The 25,671-nt window shown below is 37.8% G+C and overlaps 1 protein-coding gene across 2 annotated transcripts; it reads left to right on the top strand.

The window, feature by feature from the left end:
• Positions 1-5,609: 5,609 nt before the first annotated feature.
• On the top strand, positions 5,610-15,086 carry LOC149828098 (sugar transport protein MST4-like). Of its 2 annotated transcripts, XM_090019888.1 has the most exons (5): positions 5,610-5,859; positions 8,509-8,837; positions 12,402-12,526; positions 13,190-13,721; positions 14,982-15,086. In XM_090019888.1, the coding sequence occupies exons 1-5, from the start codon at positions 5,721-5,723 to the stop codon at positions 15,069-15,071; spliced, it is 1,215 nt and encodes a 404-aa protein (XP_089876014.1). In that variant the 5' UTR covers positions 5,610-5,720; the 3' UTR covers positions 15,072-15,086. The 2 variants fall into 2 exon arrangements, with proteins under 2 accessions (XP_089876014.1, XP_089876013.1); XM_090019887.1 differs by lacking the exon at positions 14,982-15,086 and having other exon boundaries at positions 13,190-14,565.
• The last annotated feature ends 10,585 nt before the right edge of the window (positions 15,087-25,671 follow it).

Below are 25,671 nucleotides of genomic sequence, written 5' to 3' on the forward strand. Positions count from 1 at the left end.
AAATAAAATTTGCTTTTAATTCCAATTTCAAATAAATTCTTTTAAGGCATTCATCATTATTTTACATTTTCTTTTAAATCATTCAAGTTATTTTCAAGTTTTCAAGTTTTCAAGTGATTTTTGAAATAATTTTCAAAAACAATTTTCATTAAAAATATTCAAAGTCATTTTTTTTTCCATTATCAAATTCAAAGTTAATTTTCAAATTTCATTTTCAATTTCATTCAATTTTAAATCCTATTTCAAATATATATTTTCAAATTTCCATTTTTTTGACTTTATTTCTAAATTTTTCATTTTCAAATTTCATATTCCAATTTTGAATTTTATTTTAAATATTAAATTAAATTCTTTATTTCTTTCGAAATTCCAAATTTCAAATTCTATTTTCATTTCCAATCCAATTTTAAAATTTCAAATTTAAATTTTGAATTTAATTCAATTTCGAATTTCACTTTGAATTTCAAATTCTAAATTCAATATCATTTTCGAATCTCAATTTTGATTTTGATTTTGTTTTCCAATTTAATTTTCAAAGTTCAATTCCATTTTAATTCTACATTTTCATTTCAAATTTCTAAATTAATTCCAAATTCTATTTCAAATTCAAATTTCAATTTCAAATTTCATTTCAAATTTCAAATTTTAATTCCAAATTCTATTTAATTCTTTATTTCAAATTTTAACTTTAATTTTCAAAATTCAAAATAAAAATCGAATTCAATTCAATATTAAAATCCAATTTCAATTCTAAATTTCAAATTCGATTTTCAAACTTTAATTTTGATTTCAAGTCAATTTCAACTCTGATTTCAAGTTTCAAATTCAATTCTAAATTTTTAAATTTCAAGATTTACATCCTAAATTCAAAATTCAAACTTCGAATTCTAAGTTCAAAGTTTAAGTTCAATTTCATATTTCAAACCCAATTCTGATTTTCAACTTCAAAATCCTAAAAATTCTAAATATAATTTCAAAATTCCAAGTTTGATTTCTGAATTCAATTCTCAACCAAACTCTAATTTCAATTTTCCTATTTTAAATCAATTCAGATTCGAAAATTTCAAAACTTAACTTTGAATTTAATTTCAAAATCTTCAATCTCAAACTTTTAATTCAAAATTGATTTCTGAACTTCAAAGTTATTTCTTAAAATTATATTTTCAAAGTCCATTTCAGAATCACTTGAAAAAATCTAAAATTTTAAAGTATTTCTAAAAAACATACATACTTTCAAGTTCAAAATCATAGCACAAGCCTGATTCAATGTGCATTTAGGACTTAGAATAATTTCTTAGACAAATTTAGACAAGTCAAAGGCATAAATTCGATCCTTGGTTCAATTGCCTCTGGTAAAGGCACTAGAAACAGTTGAACCTCGTACCGACGAGCGAATCCTGTCTCTCCATTTTCCCACAAATTTCTAAAAATGGAGGTGAGTAAATTTTCAAAATCTTTTTCAAAAGGTCAAGTGAGACCTTGCAAGGTTTTTTTTTCTTTCTTAACCTAAAAAGGAAGAAAAGAAAAAATTTTGTAATGATCACACATGCACAAGGAGTTCCTGGCCGAGCCCCTGCTCAAACCAGGGAGCTCTTGGCTGGTCTAAACCAGGATAGTTCAGACCAGCAGGCTGCTGACATAAGGGGATACAACAGGCCCCGAACTAAGGTGTTGTTGTAGCTCGTCGACAACCAAGGAAAAAGAAAGAAGAGAAGGAAAAAGGGAGAGTGGCCCGGGTTGTCCAGCGTCCAGACAACCTAGGTCACAACTACACGCATGTAGCCCAGTTCAGGAGTGATGCACACTCACCAAACTGACCTAGACCCTACCGAAACGAAAACCCAATAAGAAAAATCGGAAGAACGAAAAGAAGGAAAGAAAGAAGACTCTAGAAGCCTTTTCTGAAAATTATAAGACGTGCATCTATACCACAACCACCCTTACAAACCTGTTTTCACATAGAGTCCCTTGCATTCCATGGAATGAAAGAAGGGAAAACTCTACGTTTTTGGCATTTCACCATGATAAAAAAATGCGATTACTAGAACAAAAAAAAATCATGAAGAACACATGCTTTTGCACGTACGAAAGTGCTTGAGTACTCAAAATGTGAAGAACAACCAAAATCTACCAAATGCATACACTAATACGCCAAAAATCCTTGCAAGCATCGGATGCAAAAATGGAAATTTTAGCTTCATGCTTGACCCAAAACCAAATCACCATGAAAATAGAAAAAAAAAATAGAAAATCTCACCTTGCTCGGATGAAGGAAGGAGAAGAAGATGTTATTCTCTTACTTGCAACGAATGCTCAACAACACACACACACAACCACTAGCACCAACCAAAAATTCGGTAGAGAGAGTAGAGGAGAGAAGAGAAAGATAGAGGGAGAGAGGGAGAGCTCAAGAAAAATTGCCACTTTTGGGCTCTCCTTCTTTCTAAAAAGGTTTTATATGGATGCATGACAAACAGACGGCTAAGATTAATTTGAGAAGATCTACGGTTTAGAATGGCCTCACACCCCTCTAAGCAATGGTAAGGGTGTGATATCTATTCATGGCCGCCCAACACTCCCAATCAGATTCCCCTTTTTAAATCTTCTTTTCATTCTTTCAAAAATGCCATGGGACTGCGACCCCATGCACCCAATAAGAGCCCTCTTCTTTAATGATTACCTTTCTTAAATTTACATGAATGCCATAGGCTACACTCACTTGGCCAATCCACGCATCCCCTTTTGAATAACTTACCTTTCTTACCTTCTTGCCACCACCCAACTTGGTCAACTCGACCAACTAGGCTCCCTCACATGGGTGACGCCTAGTGAGGTTGAACCAGGGCTAGGTTTGACCCTCCGGTCAAGCCCAACCAAACCCTTAAACAAAAAGGTCGATTTTTGTTTCATTAGCATTTTACACTTAGTGTTAATATATATATATAATGCTCCGCTTCAATTCTGGTAAGACCCATACTTCTTTAAAACACATTCTTTGTCAAATTACGTAAAATGAAAGAGTTTTAATTCATTTAAACTCTTGATTTACAATTTGATTGATCTTATACAATTTGAATAAAACTTAGGGTTTTGATGACCAATGTATCGCAATACGCATACATATGCCTTTGTCTCAATACATACATACATATATATATATATATATATATATATATATATATATATATATATATATATATATATATATATATATATATATATATATATATATATGTGTGTGTGTGTGTGTGTGTGTGTGTGTGTATGTGTGTTTTAAAGATTTTTGTAGGTATACAAAAATATTTTTCTAAATTTTTTTATCATGTATTAAATTTTTCTTAGAAAATTCGCGGGCCTTATAAGACCACCTCAAGGTTGTTGGATACTCTGATGCGAATTTAAGAAAATGTCTCAATAGTAGAAAGTCTACTACGAGATATGTCTTCCTATTAACAGTTGGTGCCATCTCATGAAAAAATGAAAAATAGTCTACAACTATAGCTCATGCTATAGAGGTATAATTTATAACTCTATACAAGACTTCGTCTCGCACCATATGGATTGAAATCTTCATTTCAGGTATTGGTATATTGGGAGGCCACTGAAGATCTTTTGTAATAATGAAGTTGTTGTGTCTTTCTCTAATAACAACAAGAGTTCTATTTCGTGTTGATAGATAAAATTAAACTACTTTGTTGTTAAAGAAAGAACCTAGAATCATTTATTGTGTGTTGATATAATTTGTATAAAAGAAATGATTATGGATCATCTTACTATAGGGCTAGTATTATGATTGTATTCCCAACATGTAATGAGGATGAGTATATTTGATTCTTTCTGATGTATGACAATACATTATGATTTTATGTAATCATATTTTTAAACAAAATTGATTCTCTATGATTTTGTGCATTGTTGTTTTTTTATAAAATGTCTCTTGTTTTGAAGAGAATATAGCAGGATAAAAATATTAAAATAATAAAAAAGAATAGGCCAGAGACCAATCTATTCATAAAAGTACTCTTAACATGTTAAATACTTAAAATGAATAGTATTGTAGTACACAAAAATATGATATCTCATATAGAGATGTTCATCTTCATGACTCGTGTGATTCATTCTTGTGATTCAGTATAGCATATGAACCCATATTAAAATTGAATCAAGATAACAATAAAAAACTTCAATAATGTGCTTTTTCGTGTCAACGAATCAAGTGAGAGAATGTTGAATTTTTTAGATTGGATCCAATGAAGACAATGGTGGAAAGTGCAAAATGAAGAAGTGAAAAAACAAAGTACAAAACCGATGGTGAAAGTTGCCAAAAAGAAAATTAAATAAAGAACTAAATAGGGATAAAGCAAGGGGCAAACTCGATGGTGAGATCCATATGAGATGAGAGAGAGAAGTGGGCTGTGAGAGAGAAGGATGGTGGGAGGTTAAGAATGAGAGAGGAAGAAAGCGAGTAGTAGGTAGAAATAGCTTTTGTTTTTGTCTTATTATTTTATCGAAAGAGCCGGGTTAACGCCGTTAAGCTGGTGTTGCGGTGGGCCAGGGGTCCACAGGACGCGTGGCATTTTCAGTGGAACAAGGGTACTTTGCTAAGTATGCCGGCCCGATCACCTTACCACCCCCTCGGAATGCTGGCTTTTTTGGGCTTTGCAAACGGCACGTGCGTCGGCGAGATTGACCAATCCAATCTCCCAATAAAGGTGACCTCCAGAACTTTAATAAATAAATCCCCACCTTCTTCACCTAAATAACTAGATGCCACTACATCGTCAAGGGTGCAAAAGTATCGGGTTTGATCGAACATCTCACCTGAATTGAACGTGTTATTTTTTTATATAGATCCTTAAAATAAGATCCTTATGTGCATTCAGGTCAGATTTGAGTTGAATAATCGAATTATTTTCGCATCTGTATTGGTATTTTTTTATGTCAAATTTATATTAAGGTTTTGTTCATATCCAGTCCAATTAAATTATCTTCTTGATCAGATCCATGTTAACATATATTTGAATCCAGATTGAACCCGATATCATCATAATGTGGATCCTGGTTCAGATATGGTTGAATTACATGAATTTTTGGAATAGGATTCAGATCTAGCACCGTTCTGCCTCATATCCAATCCGTTTGCAAAACAACTGACTGGTGCTCGGGGGGCTCACCTCTACTTAAAAACGAATAGCACATGCATCGAGCACCAGACCAACTCAGAACCAACCCATTTTTCTGGATACGGGTCCTAAATTGATCTGAATATCATGTGGCAGTAGCACTCTATGATATTCATATTCTGACTCAAGTCTAGCTCGTTGAATCCTTTTCAGATCTGGATAACAATTTAGACCTATTTATTAATTTTCAAAGGATCGGATCATACACATGTATCCGATGTGCTTGCACAGCTAAGTTCTCCCTCTCGTTTCTGACTTTCTTTCAGCGGTACTGATAGAGCCGTCGATTGACCAGAAATGGTGTTCAGATGAATGGCTGCGGATCATCCAGCGTTCCAGCCGTTGTGGGCACCACGGAGACGGGAGGAAGCTTCTCGGGTGGATAATGTGCCCTATAAATCTCCCGCGCGCTCTAACTCCCTCCATAACACTTTCTCTCTGTTCTCTCCCTCTCTCACGTCTTAGCGAGCCTTTCTGCGTCATTTCTCTGTTCCTCTTGTTTTTGGATTACAGGAGAAGGAGAAGTAGAGAGGAAGGATGCCGGCCGTCGGATTCTCTGCGCCGATGCGAGCCGGAGGAGTGGAGTTTGAGGCCAAGATCACTCCGATCGTCATCATTTCCTGCATCATGGCCGCCACCGGCGGGCTGATGTTCGGCTACGACGTAGGGATTTCAGGTGAACGATCTTCCGATTTCTCAATTTTTAGATGTTGATATTGTTCTTGGAAATTTCTGCGTTTCGTTTGTTTGTTCGGATGGAGAGATTGTGCTTTTGGTTTCTCTTGCTTCTCTAGCTGAATATTTCAGTCGCGTTCTTGTTTTAGTTTTTCCGTTTTTGTTTTCGATAGAAAGCTATGAATCTGGATTTTCGGTGAACGAGTAAGCTTCCGATTCTAGCTCTGGAAGTTTCGGACTACTCGGTTCGTTTAATTAGAGAAATTGAGAGTTCTAGTTTTCAATTCTCTGAAAATTGTTGCTAGAGCGATCGTGTTTTTAATTTTCTGCATGGTTTTACTTTATTTTTGTCTAAGAAAATGAATAAAATCCTTTGAATTTCGTGAACATATATAAAAAGGTAGTTTCTTTTTCTTGAGCCTGAAATTTTCTGCTAGGCTGTTGCCCTGCGTTTTCTTCTTCTTGCTTCTGTAGTAATATCGGGAAATTCATTTCATTTTCTAGTAAAACTAGCGTAAATTCTAAATTTCTTTTTTTTTTGAAGTAAAAGTAAATTCTAGTTCTTGTGGCTGTAAATTTTTGTGTAGATTTGTTTACTTGACTCGATCGATTGTGGTTTTTTCTTTTCTACCTCTGTGAATTTTTGGTTGATTTTTTGAGAATCTCAGCTGAGTTTCGGAACCTAGAGCCTCTCATTATATTAAAATATGCATAATTACAAATTCTTTGACGCGTTTTTTTTCTTCTTCTTTTTCCTTAAATGCTATGAAGAATTTCTAGAAATTATATAGAAAGTCGATTTTTCTCCAAGAAAAAAAAACTTGCGGAAATTTTCTAAATCTGGAGGTTCTATCACTTCGTTGCATACTTTATCAGAGAGCAACTTGGCCCGTTTTTTCTTGACGATTTTTTGGATTCACATTTCTCACTCTTTCCAGAATTTCATCGAGTAGCTCAATTTTGAGTTCAGTCCGAAGAAATTTCTAGATCAGGAATTCTCGATATATATTTTTTAATTGTTGTGTTTGTTTCTCCAATTTTTTGATTCTAGTGATTCTTTCGCTCTTCCTGTTCTGCTTCCGACCTTTGTGGGACAACTCTGAAATATGGACTTTTGTGAAATCGATCTCGCATGGAAAAAAAAATCTGTGGAAATCACATCCATAGAGACATGCAATCGATTTATTGTTTACTTTCTGATCCTTTGCCTCTTGTGAAAATTTCTACATGTGGATAAGCTAAGTCTATATATACTTTGTCGGTTTTAGATATTTTCCCCACTTTGCTTTTCCTTAGGTTTGTTTTCATTCTTTTTTGGGCTCTCTGCTTTTCCCCCTTTTTCTTCTTTTAGCTTGGCAAGAGCCTCTGAAAGGGAACGGTGTAACGCGTTTCAGTTCGAAGTGGGAAATGGGAATTGGTTGTGTTTCTTTCCAAATTTCACGGTTTCTATCTACTTTGAGCTTCCTTTGTTTCGAGATATTTACCATAATCCACATAAACACCAACTCTTGCTATTTTAGCTTCTTCTTTTTTAACAAATTTCAAGGTGTTCTCATTTGTGTTGGTTAAAGAAGTAGGACTATAAAAGGGGTCCGATTCCGTAGAGATGCAGGCTTTACTGAATCCCACCTATCTGCATTCTAGATATTGAGATTTGGGCGGAAAAGAAAAACATCAAATCTGGATCCGACTTTCATAAAACGGCTAATCGGATATACTTTTGAGCTTGATCATATTTGGATATCCAAACGAATCTGAATCCGGTAGTTAATTGGATCCTTCTTACTCTGCCTAACCAGATTAAACAATAAAATACAGAAATAATAATAGCCCATAATTAATTGTCTCCTTCAACAAACAACTATTTCTATTATACTTCTAATTTAAAAAATTTCAATTGTTATTTATTTCTAATTTCCATATACGACAGAGTGTCTCCATTCCTCGTGGTTCACGCGTAGAACCACCTGAACAGTCAATGGCTTTTTGTTTCATTTAACGCCCCTGCACGAGGTTTAATATTATTTAATGAACTTAAAGGCCCCTCTTGACATCTGGTTCAGATCTTTCATTTAATTTTGGGTTCAGGTAAGAGATGGTTTGGTTTAAGCCATCCCATGACTGTATTTCTTTCATCTTCGAAGACAAATCATCAAATGGGTGCACGTGGCATCACCCCCACTTAGTACCTTGATTTCAGGAAACCAATCGGATGGATGTGTATTAAAGTTGATTTATTAATACCAACCGGGGCTCCGCGTGGTTGGTAGGGGCTATCAGTGCACGTCTCCTTGTGGTGGGACGTTGCAGGTTCAATCCCCAGTGGTAAGTTGAATAATAACTAGTGGGGTCCGCCTAAACCCGCCTTTCAAAAAAAAAAGTTGACACCGAACTATCTAAGAGGTGTCAAATAAAAAAATAGACTAGAATATTTAGCCGTCTCCTCCAAAAGTTTTTGGGTTTCCTGTAAAAAATGTTCTATCATATTCAACTTGGCAGCATCACACCATCTAACTTAACTTCACGGGTTTTTTTGGCTCACGCTTTGCACATCTTTCAGAGTCATTCTTTGGTCGATCTTCCTGTAGATCTTTGTTGCCGCTCGACACTATGACTGACGACGCTCTGTTTCTCTCTCGCCGACGTGCAGGTGGCGTTACTGCGATGGATGACTTCCTGATTAAGTTCTTCCCGACGGTCTACCGGAGAACCAAGCAGCCGGTGGAAGGGAACAAGAGCAACTACTGCCAGTACGACAACCAGGGGCTGCAGCTCTTCACCTCCTCCCTCTACCTGGCGGGCCTCACGGCCACCTTCTTCGCTTCCTACACCACCAGGACGCTCGGTCGCAAGAGGACGATGCTCATTGCCGGCATCTTCTTCATGATCGGCGTGGTGCTCAATGCCTCCGCCCAGAACCTCGCCATGCTCATCGTCGGCAGGATCCTGCTCGGCTGCGGTATTGGTTTCGCTAATCAGGTCCGTTTTTACGAACCCATCTCATCTAGTTAGAGTGCACTTTATCTCTAAAGTGTAAACCTATTGCTTGCAAGCTAAATACTTCAAGGAAGCAGATCAGGTCATGCTGAAAATGAGCGTTTTTGCTCATGCTGACATCGTGGCCATCCGATTTGCATTTTAAAAAGTTCAAAAGTCAACAAAACCACGTGGCATTCATCCAAAATGCAAACAGACGGCCACGATGTCCGCATGAGCAAAAACGCTCATTTTCAGCATGACCTGATCTGCTTCCATACTTCAATCGTTTGTTTTACACCGTAATAAAATATATACTTGACATATATTTATTACTACTTAACGAGCTATGTCGGTCAACCTGAGACGAACACCTGTTGTTCATGTTCAGCTCGCTGGACTTATTTTACGAGTTGGAATGAGTTGTTTACAAGGCGAACAAGACGAGAGACACAAGCGGCCAGTCTCAGTTTCTCAGCCCAAGGTTCCACCAAGAACACGTTTAAGTAAAGTTAGTGGAAATTTTGGGTGGTGTTCAGACTCATCACCAATATAGGCAAATTTCAACCAATTCAGGCATCTCCATCGATGGAAGGCATTGGGTCTTCATAAAGACCCCCAAGGTAGGGTCACCCTCCTAATCTTTTTGTTTCGCACCCAAACAATTGTGGCGTATTGTCAATTGCTAAGGACTCGCGACCCGCCATTCTTCTGGAATTTCTAATTAAGAATAGTGCAAGGGGACAAGATACCAGAGTAAACAGGAGTATCCTGTTCACAAGCAACAGTTTGCTTGGTTAGGCTTCCACATCTAGTCCTTTGTAGGGCTGGTAAATGAGCCGAATGAACCGAACAGAGTATCTTGGGGCTGGACTCACTTATCAGTGAACCAATCTCGTGACTTGGCTCTTGTTCGTGTTTAGCCGAATTGATCTCAAGAGATGAGATGAACACAAGCTGGCTCATGCAAAAAAAAAAATCATATTATTTATAATATATAATTTGAAAGGCAGGCTGGGGTTAGGCAAACCCCCGCCAGATATCTCTTAAGCCCTATGTGGCATAGGGATTCGAACCTGGGCCTTCAGCTTGGCACAGGACCCCGCTTACCACATGGGATACCACCTCGGTGGTATATATATATTAAACTTAATAGTTCATATTTTACATATATATTTTTCATGTATTTTCTCTTTATTTATATATTCTATGCATTTTTCTCTTTATATATTACACTTAAAATATATATCATATATAAAACATAGATTCAAAAGAAAGAAATTGCAGAGGCTTTGAAGAAAATGAAATCAAGAAGGGCAGTTGGCCTAGATGGTATACCTAAGGCTTGGAAATGCTTGGGAGAGAAAGGTTTAGAATGGTTGACAAATCTTTTTAACAAGATTTGATGGACAAATAAGATGCCTAATGAGTGGAGGAAGAGTACTTTGGTGCCTCTATATAAGAATAAATGTGATATACAAGATTGCACAAACTATCGTGGTATAAAACTTATGAGTCATACTATGAAACTTTGAGAGAGGGTGATTGAGTCTAGGTTGAGAAAGGTTGTCATGATATCGGAGAATCAATTTGGTTTTATGCCTGGAAGATCAACTATGGAAGCTATACATCTTCTTAGACAACTTATTGAGAGAAATAGAGAGAGGAACAAAGATTTGCATATGGTTTTTATTGATTTGGAGAAAGCATACGATAGAGTACCTAGGGACGTTCTCTGGTGGACAATGATGAAGAAAGGTTTCTCTTAAGTACATTAGTATAATTAAAGATATGTATGAAGGAGTAGTAACCAAGACGCACTTGTGGAGGGGTAACAACCAATTTTCCTATAACGGTTGGGTTACATCAAGGATCTGCTTTAAGCCCTTTCCTATTTGCTATAGTGATGGATGAACTTACGAGATCAATTCAAGAAAATGTGTCGTGGTGTATGTTGTTTGCTGATGATATTGTTTTGATTGATGAGTCTAGAGCTGGGGTTAATGCTAAGTTAGAATTATGGAGACAGACATTGGAAGCAAGAGGTTTTAAGTTGAGTAAAAGTAAGACAAAATACATGGAATGTCGGTTTAGTAAGCAACAAATTAGTGATGGGAGTGTAGTGAAGCTTGGTGAGCAAGAAATACCGGTGGATGATTGTTTCAAATATTTGGGATCTATCATTCAAAAGTATGGAGAAATTGATGGAGATGTAAATCATAGGATAAAGGTTGGGTGGATGAAATGGAAAAATGCAACTGGAGTGTTGTGCGATCGTAGAATGCCATTGCGATTGAAGGAAAAGTTTTATAGGACGACTATTAGGCCCGCTCTACTATATGGTACAGAATGTTGGGCTGGCAAAAGACATCATATTCAAAAAATGAGTGTAGCTGAGATGCGTATGCTGAGATGGATGTGTGGAAATACAATAAAAGATAAGATTCAGAACGAGGAGATACGTAAGAAGGTAGGCGTTGCACCCATTGAAAATAAGATGAGAGAGAATCGTTTACGGTGGTTTGGACATATTCGGCGTAGGCCTAATGATGCTCCAGTTAGAAGGATGGAGAAATGGGAAAATATATTAGTTAAAAGAGGTCGGGGTAGGCCTAGGAAGACATGAATGGAGGTGATAGGAAAGGATATGAATGCTTTAAACCTCACCGAGGACATGGCATTGGTTAGAAATGATTGGAGGAGAAAGATTCATGTGGAAGACCCAAAATGATTTTCTTTTTTGGTTCATATCGCCGACCCCAATTGTTTTGGGATGAAGGCGTAGTTGTTGTATAAAACATACTTATTTTGATCTATATGAGCTCACTCGAGTTAAGCTGAGCCGAACACAGGGTGTTGGGGCTCGATTGCTTAAGCTAAACGAGTTTCTCGTGGCTTGATTTATCGGCCATACGAACGGATTCTCTAGCTGCTCAGTTCATTTACCGTCACTAGCCTTCTTATTGAGGACCAAGGGAATTTAATTTGGTGATTGTTCTTTTCAAGACAAGATGAGTTGAGTCGTTGGCTGTCTTTTATCATAAGCAACTGATCCTTCCCATTTTCCATGACGATCATTTATGGTGTTGCCTTCTTGAGGGATATTTGGTCATCCGCTTTATCCATAAAAGCCGAAAGTTAAATGGCTGACTCCTCTAATGAAACCAAAGTCCGCTTGGAGGTTGACAATTAACATAGAATTGTAATAAAATAAGAGGTGGGCTCCAAGCATACGTGGATAGTCTCATAAACAAGTTCATAACACCAATCACACGGCAATGACATTATGATATAATATTGCTTGTGACATTGCCGGGTGAACGCATCCGGCCACGTTAAGAGGGCCTCTTGGACCAGGTAAAACGGCATTTCACAGGGTCATCGTAAAACACCAACGCAAGAGGTGACGCCTGCTTTGTTTGGCGTCAAAAGTAGGTCCCATGACGTGGGGAAGGTATTCCTCCTATGTTGATATTTTAAATAAAAGGTTTTCAGTCTTTAAATCGACACTATTGTTTTCCTGCTCTCTCTCATGTGCGTTGGTTGTGAACATCTTTCAAACAACAGGCAGTGCCGCTGTTCCTTTCGGAGATCGCGCCCACGAGAATCCGTGGAGGACTCAACATCCTCTTCCAGCTGAACGTCACCATCGGCATCCTCTTTGCCAACCTGGTCAACTACGGCACCTCCAAGTAAGTAACCCACACAACACCGCATATATAACGGCCCACCAATGACAAACCACACACGCACCCTACTCTTTATTCAGATAAGACAGGCAACGGGTTTTCAAACCTACTGCATATACTCTGCTTTTCCAAGTTTCTCAATTGACCAGGCAGTTCTATCAAAGGGTTTAGTACTATGTTCACACCTTAACGTTGAAAAAAGACGTGCCTTCAATATCATACTCTTACTTTAATAGCGAAGTTTTGTTGTTTAATAAAGGGTTGTTTTATTAAACACAAATGTGAAGCGTCGTTTTATTAAAAAGTTAGAAACGCAAATTTGGAAATAAATCATGGTTGTCAATTTTTTTCCAAAGGAAAGATAGGGGAAAGATAAAGTTACCCATAACATGCATCAAGCTTCGAAGGTATTCAACTTTGGAGAGTGGTTGGAATATAAGTGCGTCAGCTTGTGACTCGCCCTAGTCAGTCCCAAGTCCGAACCTTGCCCCCAAAGGGTTTACCTGGCTATATGCATGGGCAGTGGGGACCTAAACGGGTCAAATTTATGTACTATGGAATCCAACTTTATTGGATCTAGCGTAGTTCGGGCCCCCATAAAGGTTTCACCCGTGGCCCTTGGATCCTTTCAGAAACTTATGAACCTTTGGGTATCCGTTCTTGCAGGATCCATCCGTGGGGTTGGAGGCTCTCGCTGGGTCTTGCCGGGGTACCGGCCATGCTGCTGCTCTTGGGCTCACTCATGGTGGACGACACCCCAAACAGCCTGATCGAGCGGGGGTACCTAGAAAAGGGCAAGGAAGTGCTGAAGAAGATCCGTGGTACCCCGAACGTGGAGCCCGAGTTCGAGGAGTTGGTGGCGGCGAGCGAGGCGGCCCAGGCGGTGCGCCACCCCTTCCGCAACCTGCTGCGGAGGCGCAACCGGCCGCAGCTGGTGATCGCGGTGTGGCTGCAGGTGTTCCAGCAGTTCACGGGCATCAACGCCATCATGTTCTACTCACCCGTGCTGTTCAAGACGCTCGGCTTCGGCAACGACGCCTCCCTCTACTCTGCGGTCATCACCGGCGCCGTCAACGTCGCCTCCACCGTCGTCTCCATCTATTCCGTCGACAGGGTTGGCCGCCGGGTGCTGCTGCTCGAAGCCGGCGTCCAGATGTTCATCTCTCAGGTGATCATCTCAGTGGTGCTGGGGATCAAGGTGAAGGACCACACCGACAACCTGAGCCACGGGGTCGCTATCGCCGTCGTGGTGATGATCTGCGTCTTCGTCTCCTCCTTCGCCTGGTCGTGGGGTCCCCTTGGCTGGCTCATCCCCAGCGAGACCTTCCCGCTCGAGACTCGTTCGGCGGGGCAGAGCGTCACCGTCTGCGTCAACCTCCTCTTCACCTTCGTCATCGCACAGGCCTTCCTCTCCATGCTCTGTCACCTAAAGTTTGCCATCTTCGCCTTCTTCTCCGCTTGGGTCGTCGTCATGTCTATCTTCGTACTCTTCCTTCTCCCTGAGACCAAGGGAGTACCCATCGAGGAGATGGCCGAGAGGGTCTGGTCGCAGCACTGGCTCTGGAAGCGATTCATGGACGGTGCCGACGACGAGAAGCCTGCCCACCACGGCAACGGCAAAGTCGTGGAGCTCCCGCACCAGCAGGCTACTGCTAATGCTAATGCGGACAGCAATGGTGGCAGCTACTCACCCTTGTAGTGTCTGCAGTCCCCAGTAGTAGTGATCGATCATGGGATAAATAGTTTCATTATTATAGTCAGTTGTATATTTTTGCAGGGGGGGGGGGGGGGGGGGATAATTATCTGTAATCCATGTGGTATGATGGGTACAGGGTATAGAGAGACGTGGTGTATGTTCTCCCCCGATGATTCACTGAATCCCATGTCTGTGTTCGGGGGGCGAATGAGCGCCTCATATTTGTGCACATGGGGCTCGTATTCCCGTGTATGTTGACATAACTTTGCATCGGACTCTGGTGCTGTTGCAAAGACTTAATCACCCTTACTTGTTTTTAAATGACAAAAATATCTTTCATTCAAAAGTTGTGAAACTACGATTTGAGAAAAGGACAAAAAAGTTCTTCATCCAGAAAGTTTGATGTTAACTATTTAAGCTGTAGACGTTCTCTATTCATTAAACTCTTGCGCCATCTACTCTAACAGTAGCTCCCATTGTCAACGCAAGCTTTGCCTTCGTCTCCAGTCAAGGTTTCTGCCTTGTTTTGTATCCTGTTTTACAACATATTGTCGTCTTCTTGTGCCTGCGTTGTGTTACAAAACATTCCCGTGTCTTCTCTTCATTTTCGTTGTCGTTAGGCATTATGGAAGAAATCAATGATGTACAAACATTCCAGCCAGTGCCATTAATGTGTCGTGGGTAGCTTTCCATCTCGTCATGCTATCGATAAAGAACGCATGTCGTCTTGTGTGCCATTAAGGCATTGTTTTGTTAGTGCAGGTAGATCTTGTTCTTACGATGGTTGAAAACTTATCGATATTTATAAGACGCTGGGACCTGTTGACAAGAATGCTTGTTTACAAATGCTAGGAAGAGCCTCCAACCTATCAGGTATCCTACATTCACTCATTATATGCTTTGTATCTCAAACCGTTGTATTAGTAACATACTACCGATTTGTGAGATGTTGTTTTGTTAGTTAATATCGATTTGTTTGCTATTATGCCCAATTTTTTTCGTATCGATTTGTAATTTATTGTGCGATATATTTATCGACCTTTTAGATATTATGGTTTTGTATTGTCGATTTGTAAGTTATTATGCTTAACTGCCGTATCGATTTTCAATATATTATTCGATATGTATATCGATTTGTAAGATATTATATATTTTATAATATGTATTCATAAGATATTTGTACACAGACTTTGAAAACGTGTGCTTACAGAAACACATCGTTACACACATTGAAATCGCTGCTCTGTCAGCGTTTTGTATTGAACTCGTTTCACAACCTCTTGGATCTACTGACAGCGTTATCGTCAACACACATGTAGGACATTTCGTGTCTTTTATTGGCATGGTAAGTGACAACTCGATGCTCAGTATAAGCAGATATCAAACCGCAATTGCTTTTATACTGTCATTCTTTAAATCGATTCTTTAACTTGCTAACCCTTATCGGTATCCATTGTTATATGCATCCTGATTAAATCGTAGTAAACGTATGCGCTTGCTAACACAACATGATATATTGCTTACAAAACATTCCTATGTCTTCTCTTCTTTTGCGTTGTCGTTAGGCATTACGGAAGAAAGCAATGACGCACAAATATTCCGACCAGTGCTATTAAAGCGTCGTGAGTAGCTTTTCATCTCATCATGTTGTCGATGAAGAACGCATGTCATCTTGTGTGCCATTAAGGTATTGTTTTGTTATTGCAAGTAGATCTTGTTCTTACGATGGTTGGAAACTTATCGATATTTGTAAGACGCTGGGACCTGTTGACAAGAATGCTTGTTTACAAATGCTAGGAAGGGCCTCCAACCCATCAGGTATCCTACATTCACTCATTATATGATTTGTATCTCAAACCGCTGTATTAGTAACATACTATCGATTTGTGAGATATTGTTTTGTTAGTTAATATCGATTTGTTTGCTATTTTGCTAGCAACACAAACTGATATATTGCTTATAACATTATTGAGCTTATCATCAGGTTGTAATGAAGACGATGTAGCTCAATCAATTGAAAGTTATGGAGAATTGAACATCTATAGTAATGACGCAACTGAAGAATTGAACATCTACACAAATGATGCACATGATAAGAAGGGTGCAAGCATTAGACTCACTCTTGACTTGAATGTTCCAGTAGAAGAATTGCAATTCAATAATGAGGTAGATTATCATGACAGTACACATAATAAAAGTGTAGGCACTGCGAATGAATATGGAAGTACACTTGACTATGTTCCGGTAGAAGGAATGCAGTTTAATAATGAGGAAGCTGCATATAAATTTTACAATGATTATGCCCTAAAAGTTGGCTTCAGTGTGAGAAGGTTTTCTTGGTCAAAAAATGCACAGGGTGTCGTGGTGAGAAAGACATAGGTTTGTTTCAAGCAAGGTTGAAAGAAATCAATGGAAAATCCAACGAGGAGCTTGCCAGAATCAAGATGTGGATGTCAAGCTAGAATGGTTTTGAGAAGACATTCGAATGAGAAATTTCTAGTTCGTACTTTAATCAGTGATCATAATCATGATTTATGACTCCTATGTTAAGGTCACATCGTAAAGTAACTGTAGTGCATGCTGCAATGGCTGAAATAGCCGATAGCGTCGGCATTGCACCAAGGAAGACATACAATTTGTTTGCCCACATAGACGGTGGTCGCGATAATATGTCATTCACACCTTTGGATCTAAGAAACCACTTGAGAAAGAAGATGACAGATAACATGAAGAATGGAGAAATATGTTCTTTGGTTGATTACTTACAGAAGAAATCAAGCAATGACCCTAGTTTCTTTAGTGCAATGCAACTGGATGAAGATGAATATGCTGTGAATATGTTTTGGGCCGATTCAAAGTCAAGAATAGATTATGAATGCTTCAATGATGTGCTTCTATTTGATACTACAATAAAGATTAATACTGAACAATGACCATTTGCGCAGTTTGTTGGAGTGAACCATCACGCACATAGTTGTATATTAGGCGACGCGTTTTTGTATGACCAGACCAAGGAAAGCTTTGAGTGGTTGTTCAAAGTATTTACACAGGCAATGAACGAGAAGCAACCTGGAGCTGTACTTACAGATGATGATCACACAATTGCGGTTGCAGTGCTTCATGTGTAGCCAGATGCACATCATCGGCTATGTTTATGGCATATCTTTTAAAATGCAGCAAAGAACATAGGACACATATTTAATCAGAGGACAGAGTTTGATAAAAAGTTTACTAGGTGTGTGCTTGAGAGTGTAGACGAGATCACCTTTATGTCTAATTGGGAGGAAATGATTCAAACATACGACCTTGAAGATTGTCTGTGGTTACAAAATTTATATGCAGAAAAAGAGAAGTGGGCATTGGCATATGGAAGACAATACTTTTGTGTTGGTATGATAAGCACACAAAGAGTTGAATCTATGCATGCCACTTTGAAGAAAACCCTGTATTCATGTTTAACATTGTTTCGCTTCATGGAACAATATGAATTATTTATAGACGATCTAAGACAGAATGAACTTGAACAAGACGTGAAATGCTTCAATACATGACCTTCAACTTTTGACATGAAAATATTGATGCGACTTGCAGATCTGTATACACTAACTGTATTTGAATGGATCAAGAAAGAGGTATTTTATGTCATGAATTGCAATATTGAAGGACTCGTGCAAACCGAGAATATGCGCAAATACCGTATTTTATGGGAGGGCGAAAAGCATCACAAAAGGCAAGAAGCACATGTCACGTACAATGTGGACAATGGAAGAGTTCAATGCTCGTGCAAAATGTATGAATTCAAAGGTATTTTATGCTGTCATGCATTAAAGACACTTAATCAAGAAAAGATATAAGAAATACCAGAGTCTTATGTAATGCGAAGATGGAGAAGACAAGCAAAGATTGAAATGCTTGATATAGACAATGTGAGTAAACCTGGTGTCGACAAGAAGTGTCACATAGCCTTCCGTTACCAACAACTGTGTAGGTCATTTATGCATGTTGCTGATTTGGCATCGAGAAGTGAATGAGACTATGTATGCATGAGAAAAGCGTCAAGGGAGTTACTTGAAAACGTGCAGTTAATTAACCTTCAGTTCGTTGCAGCGAAGGAATACCAGTCGAAGATAATGGGATCGAACAACGTAGGTGAAAATCATGCTTCGCTCGACACTCCTGAGAAGTTGCGGCGTAGCCTAAACATCATCTTCAACAAGTCGGTAGTGAACGTTGTTGATTATGATGGACATATTCATGAAGCGAAGGGTATCAAAAGAAAACCTGCCTCTGATCGCAGTCGTCGGAGGACAAAGGGTGCACTAGAATTGGTTGGCAATAAAAGGTCTAAGAAACAACCAACTTCTAATCAAAAGCAACAAAGCCCTTCTCATGAACAGGTATGTAAGACATTATATTGCTTCCCATTACGTGAAGTTTGTCAATATCTAACTCGTGTAATGTCCAACATGTAGCAATACCCTAAAGACGTAATACCCAACGTGCTAACCTTCATTCTTCCCGACCAGATTTTTGGCAACGATAGCTTCAGTTTTACAAGTCTTTTGGTATGTAATCAATGTTGGGATGAGGTTTGCATTTCTTGTGAAACTTAAGGCAGTGTTTTATATTTTGTGTTTCATGACAGGCTCTGATGAATTCGCAAGAGAAAACTTGTACACAGGAATCTCGTTTGGGCTATTAATTAAGTTGTCATCCCTCTTTGCATGACCTGATTACCACATTATCGGATTTGTTAAGAGTTTAGGGTTTCCAGCAGAGCTCTTTTACTGAGAAATTGTTGGGTTTCCCTTCTTATTCGGATCGTAGCAGAACTCCTAGGACGTCCACTGATCTTGCCGAGGAAGTCTTTCGTAATCGCTGGATTTTGATTTGTCGGTGACGATTTGTGGTCCGTGGTTGGTGGTGCGTGAATCAATTTCGTATTCGTTGTATAGTGATTTGTGCAGTCATTCGGCTGCGATTTGTATTAGTAATCTATAACAGTCATTCGTATACGCTTAATACATATTTACAACGATTCGTAGTTCAAATCATGTGCATCGATTTTATGAGAAATTTATAACAAAGTAACAATTTCAACACATAAATCGATGTACGTACAACATAATACAATACAAATTGAAATAAAAATTGAACATGAAGCTTATAACATAAACCCTATACCCTAAACTGAGTGAACAACGGAGAACACATTTGCGATTTATGCGGTCAACACAGGCATGTAATCGACATTCGAAAATGATAAAAGTAAATATCTATAAGAAATGATTGACGTTCACAAATCGTTGTAATTCTCTACCTCCTGTACTGAAAATCGCAAAATAAATTTGCGTTGTATGCTGTCAAAAAAACATGGTAATGTTCCCCGTTGAATGATAATAGTCAGCAGCGATAAGGTAACTAAATCGTTCATAAATCGCAATTTTCCTCATCGTCATTTAATGTAAATCGCAAAACACATATGTGATTCGTACGGACAACAAGGATGTATTAAAAAAATTTGATTGATCGTACATTATTCATTGATCACGGTGATTGAGCAACATGATCTTTTGGCTCATAAACAGTCAAACCGACGATTCCTTTATAAACCTGGAGTTCCTCCCTCGAACATGTAACCAGCTACATAGCAAATTGTGGTCGATGAGGCAGACGAAGACAGCTACACGACCAACAATGGTGAATCATGCGTATATTGTCTACACATCGTCTCCATTTTCATCAAAATTTGTCTCTTTCATGCCGTTTTTGCGATTTGTGTTGTGTACTGTATAATGTAATTTCAATATCGTTCATTGTAAATTCCTTATTCATTTCAGTAGAACATCCACCGACAAAGTTGGGCAAAAACTTAGTCAATCACTCCTGGAGGACATCAAACGAATGCACGATGAATTTGCACAATGCAACATGATCAGTAATTTTATTCGTATGAAACTAGTAGGAGTTGTCTATATACATAAGTCATGTGTATGTACGTTAACAACATCATATTTGCTGCAAACATATTATATCCGATTTCGTTAGTTATATTAAAAGCAACACAGCAAGCAAACTATAAGCATCGTCAGCCCGTATTTCATGGTATATCGATTGTATTTTATGTTGTTTTTGGTTATTGATTTAGTCCAGTTGATTCATATTTTAACATTGCTGTTAACAATGTTTCGGTTTGCAGACTATCTTACGTCGTTTGCCATACTCCAGTGGATTTAAAGACGACCTACTTTTTTGGGTTAACGATAATCATTGCAGAGACCTTTTGTCAAGTGGAAAAGTAAGTAAATAAACCTAGAGTGCAAGGTTATAACATAACAGTGCTAACAATATTTTTATGATCCATTTGCAGATATTGATTCCTACACTCTGGCAATCTGAAAAGCATTTGGTCTTATACGTGATGGATTTACATGAAAAACAACTATGGTGTTACAATTCGTTGGAAGTTGACAGTGGTTTACGGCTTGACATTTCCCATCTCATAAGATTCCATCTATATGAGTATCGTGTCGTGTACTGGGGTCATGAATTTACTTTTGACCGCATTATTCTCAGATCGGTTTCGTCAAAGGCATTTTGGGAGTCGACGTTAGCGAGTGGATCTATCGCACGTCATACCATGCTCCTTTACAAAATAATGGCGTTGATTACGACGTATTTGTAATGAAGTACATTGAAGCGATATACAATGGTGCAGAACCCTGTTTTGACGCTGTATGTCATTTCTTGGCCTCTGTTATTGGAGATTAAATGCATGTCTATTGGTTCCACATTACAATTTGTTTTTGCAGGTTGATATACCTGGATTCCATGAAGAACTCTGCAAAAAATTGACGGCCTTTCTAATTGCGGAGGAGAAACTAACAGAGCCGCCACGAGGATCTAAAAGGCAACAAACAACGGTGCCCACCACGCCAAAGTAATTTCATGTTCGTCTATTTCAAGTAGATTTTAGAGACGGTACAACCAACTTGTGTGTAATCTATCCAATTTTGACCGAATATTACAAGTCGTTGTTGACTGCATGAATCACAATTCTTTTTCGCGGTTTGCATTTAAAGTGTATCAGAAAAAGAACGATTCCTGATCAGCAAACAAATCTTACCGCTATTGACCTTTATCATGGGCGCATATCTTACAGCAAACATGATTTATGCATGCTCTAAAAAAACATGTATATGTTCACCCAAAAATAATAATACTCAACAGTGATAAGGAACGATTGTTGTTCTGAAATCACAATATTCTTTGTCGTTATTGAATGCAAATCGCAAGGAAAACATAGGATTTATACGGTAAGCATGCGCAAATAATGAAAGCTTGTAATTCATAAAAGATGTGTGCTCAACCCGCATGATTGACAGTCGCAGAATTAGATTGCGATGTATGCAATCAACAAAGGCTTCTAATGTTCGAAATGATAATAGTCAACATCGATAGGAAATGCTTGATGTTTACACATCGCTTTATTGCTGACACTCACATAATGAAAATCGCAAAAGAGATTCACGATGAATGCGGTCAACAAGAGCCATTAATGTCGCTTTCGTAATTAGAAATAGTACACAGCGATAAGACATGTTTGATGTTCAGAAATGGTGGTCTAACGTCATCTTCACTGCTACTACCATAAAATCTTGTGTAATAATTTGAAAAATTTTGGACTGTAAAACGACGTTTCCTTTAATTATGATTTTGCAGACATATGAAATAAATCTAGACGGATACCTCAATTGCGTTGAAGCCGCCTATACACTCAATTCAAGAACAAGTCATTTATGCAGGAATTGTCGGTTTGTCGGTTCCTTATTCACGAAGCAAAGTGGAACACATCCTTAACCTGTGTGATGTGTCATTCATATATTAATGAAACGTCCTATCACCCTCCGCCAATTTTCAAATAAATACGACAGTTTTAATAAACACAGAGCAAAACTCAAATAAAATACACTCCACATTAATGAAATTAAACAATGTCATTTCAGAGAGCTATTCCTAAAACTAATCAATGTGATTGGACATAGTAGTTCAAATCACGGTAGCACGTATCGTGTGGGTTTGATTTTAGAATTATTTTTTGGTCTTATATCAATCCACAACTTTGTCCACCCTCGTCCCAACAAATCGGCTTAGGTGTAGATTATGGACTTACACCTCGACAATGGGTCGGCCCGAGTCACTCTCATCTAGCTATGCACTATATTCGTTCACGATGGGGCATATATATTACTATTTTCATTCTCGTAAGTTCAGCAATACAATGATTTCTGAGGAACAAACCTTTCTTATCGATAAATACTTCGTCATTTGTTCAGGGCGAACATTACGTGCCTTTGTGGACCACAAATCGCAAAAATCTATTTCTGCGATTTTCGTTCACGGAGTGTGAGTTATACAAAGATTTTGGAACAACAACAAAATATCTTTCGCTGTGCAGTATTTTTAATTATTGAAGAGCAGCATTATTGTTATCGTCGCAAAATTTTTCCCGTCTCCCATTCCTTGCGGAAGAGAGAGGAAAATGCTTTCACAAGTCAAACTTGACCGGATTTTGGAAATTGTTTTGAAATACTCAGCTCCGTTTTTGAAAATCGCAGGAAAATCCATGGGATGGGGCTCGACCTGTCGGTACGAGGTTCGACCGTTCATGCCGCCTTTAACAGGGGTAATCGAACCAAGGACCAAAATGTGCTTGACTTTGTAAAATTATGGAAATTGTGTTCTATCCTAAATGCACAAAGAATTCAGGCATGTGCTATGAGGTTTTTGGAAAATGTAAATTAGAAAATATGATGTATGCTTAGAGCACATTTGGAGTTGAAAAGCATTTCTCAGAAAAAAGATGGAAATTAATCTCTTAGGAAACTCAGATGAAGAAGATTTGAAATCTCAAGAAAGTTTATAAAGATTTGGAAAATCTTGAAGAAAATGAAAAGAATTCTTGAGAAAAGATGAATACTTGAAAAGAAAAACACTTGTCAAGAAAAACTCGGACTTTGAGAATTTTCTTAAGAAAATGATAGAAAATTTATAAGAAAACTCATTGGAGAAGGAAATTCAAAACTTAGGAAATTGAAATCCTAAGAATCTTGTCTTTGAAATATCTGAAAATCAACTTTGATTCTTGAGAAAGATGAGAAATTCATTTTGAAAATGAATCTTTAAGGAAATAACAGTTTCAGGGAAAATCACGAGAAAACTTTAACTTGGGAAATCCAACTTCGAAAATCTTCATAGTTTCTTGAGGAATCGATTTCCATGAAGTGAAAATCTCTTGAGAAAATCATGAGAAAAACAGATGATGCAGATGATTTGAATGAATGAATGCACTTTGAAAAGATTTCTGAAAAATTTGTTGTAAAATGTGTATTAAACCAAAGTAAATCCTTCACATATTCTGACTGTGGCCATGAATATGTTCAGAGTTTATTTGAGTTAATTCACCATATTTTGAAAAATTGGAAATATGATGTGCATTTTAAAATAGCCTAAGAGTGTAGGCTAAATGTGACTGGTAGAAAGATGATGGATCTGGGTCTCGTCCATATTCCGACTAGGGTCGTAAATATGGACTCCACCGAGTTCATCAACTCTCTAAGAGTTGGTGCACGTGCCATTCGTGTTCATCCACAGTGAATTTTGAAATTTGAGATATATGAATCATAGAATCAGGATATTGCAGGAATCAAACTACATGAGATGCATCCTAATCTAAGCAGTAAAAATAAATATTATTCCAAGTTTGATTATTACATCTCTGACATAAATCAAAATAAATGAAATACATAGTGTAGAAAGAATCAACATCCTCCAAATTTTCCTGCAAAATGAGAGTTAGTACCAAATAACCAAGGAAATGAGTATACATATGATATGTACAACGAAGATATACATGGTTATATCTAAATGCTTGAATTTATACTAAATGACATGTGAGGATGAAGATGCATTTACAAAAAGAAAAGGAAAAAAAGAAAAATATATGTGAAAACAAATGTACATGAAGGGATCTACATATATATATATATATATATATAAGTATATATATATGTGTATATATATATATATATACATATATACGTATACATATAGGTAGATATAGGTAGATATACATATATATATATATATACATATAATGAGAAAATATACATATTAATGGAAATTTCATATAATGGGTAAAATCAGAAAATACAGGTATATACAGTTTCTGTAGGTGATTTTTCAAAGCCATAATTACTAAATTACAACATACTTCTCAGTAAAATTAGGTATGGAGCTTCCCTATATATCAATAACCAAGCGTGCAAAAGATGATATAGAAATCATGAACGGATATGGATATATCCGTTCATGAAGGTGGCTAATTATCAAGACTGCACACCTGCAAAAAAAGAGATAGATAAGGATAACAAAGGTGATCCTGTAAGTGATGGCTGTGAAGGGTGATAGGTGGAGGTAAGTGATGGCTGTGAAGGGTGATAGGTGGAGGTGTATAGCATAAGTGAAGGTGTATTAAAGTTGAAAATGTAATGGAATGCAGTGAAGGTGTGTGATGTGTGCAGGTAATGGCTAATGAGATGGGTGTTAATGATACGTAAAGAAATGAGGTTGTTGCTTGCTAAATGTGTTTTAGATTCTATAACATTCGTCTTAAAGCAATAATCTGATCCAGTGATAAGATTGAAGATACATTCGTATAACCTGACAAGTTCAATTTGTCATGAAATGACAATTCATCAGCTTATTTTTACAGGACATAGTCCAACTTTACCTGTCCACATGGATTAGCTTGCTCTCTTGACTGTATGGTGCTGCTGGAATGCACCCATTCCCATATCAGTGTCTACTTCCATCCAATGAGCGTGGGTTGATATTTGCAGATCCCACGATTACATCCATTCTCAAGTCTTTAGAGTGCACACAGATCCTTCATCAGCATCAGCATTGTGGTATACCATCTTCTGAATGCTTGCTACAGATGCACTTGCATAAGAAGAAACTTTTTAGTTTACCACCTCAAGATTACCAAGGCAAAAGAAAAGCCAAGAAAAGCCAAATTGAATCAAGCTACAGGTGCACTTTGCATATCTTCTAAAGCCTTGCAGAAAATTGCATAGTTTCATGCTTTCAAAAGAGAATTTGCTGCACATAAATATCTTTTGGTTTACCCTCAAACCACATTGAAATAACAATATATGCTGCAAATCTTTAGTTTAATTCAATTTTGCTTGCTATTTTAAGAGTCATAGCTATTAGATTGAAGGCATCTTATGGATCCCCTGTACCAATTGAATCAATAACCAGTAAAAGAGATTATCTTCTTCTATTGGACTTGTAGGTCCCCTATCACCCGCAAGGAGGGAGCGATTTTCTGTTGCTATGCTGAAGGAAATGGGAAACGTCGGCTAGATCTCCTGCATCAGTTTGACAC

The sequence above is a fragment of the Nuphar pumila genome, chromosome 10, assembly GCF_984573655.1.
Source record: "Nuphar pumila chromosome 10, dmNupPumi1.hap1.1, whole genome shotgun sequence".
Lineage (NCBI taxonomy): Eukaryota > Viridiplantae > Streptophyta > Magnoliopsida > Nymphaeales > Nymphaeaceae > Nuphar > Nuphar pumila.

Excerpts from the sequence above, each read along its gene's own strand:
- LOC149828098 (XM_090019887.1), top strand. The coding sequence starts at position 5,721 with ATGCCGGCCGTCGGATTCTCTGCGCCGATGCGAGCCGGAGGAGTGGAG. Across the intron at positions 5,860-8,508 it reads CTACGACGTAGGGATTTCAG|GTGGCGTTACTGCGATGGAT; the intron begins GTGAACGATCTT and ends GCCGACGTGCAG. Across the intron at positions 8,838-12,401 it reads GTATTGGTTTCGCTAATCAG|GCAGTGCCGCTGTTCCTTTC; the intron begins GTCCGTTTTTAC and ends TTCAAACAACAG.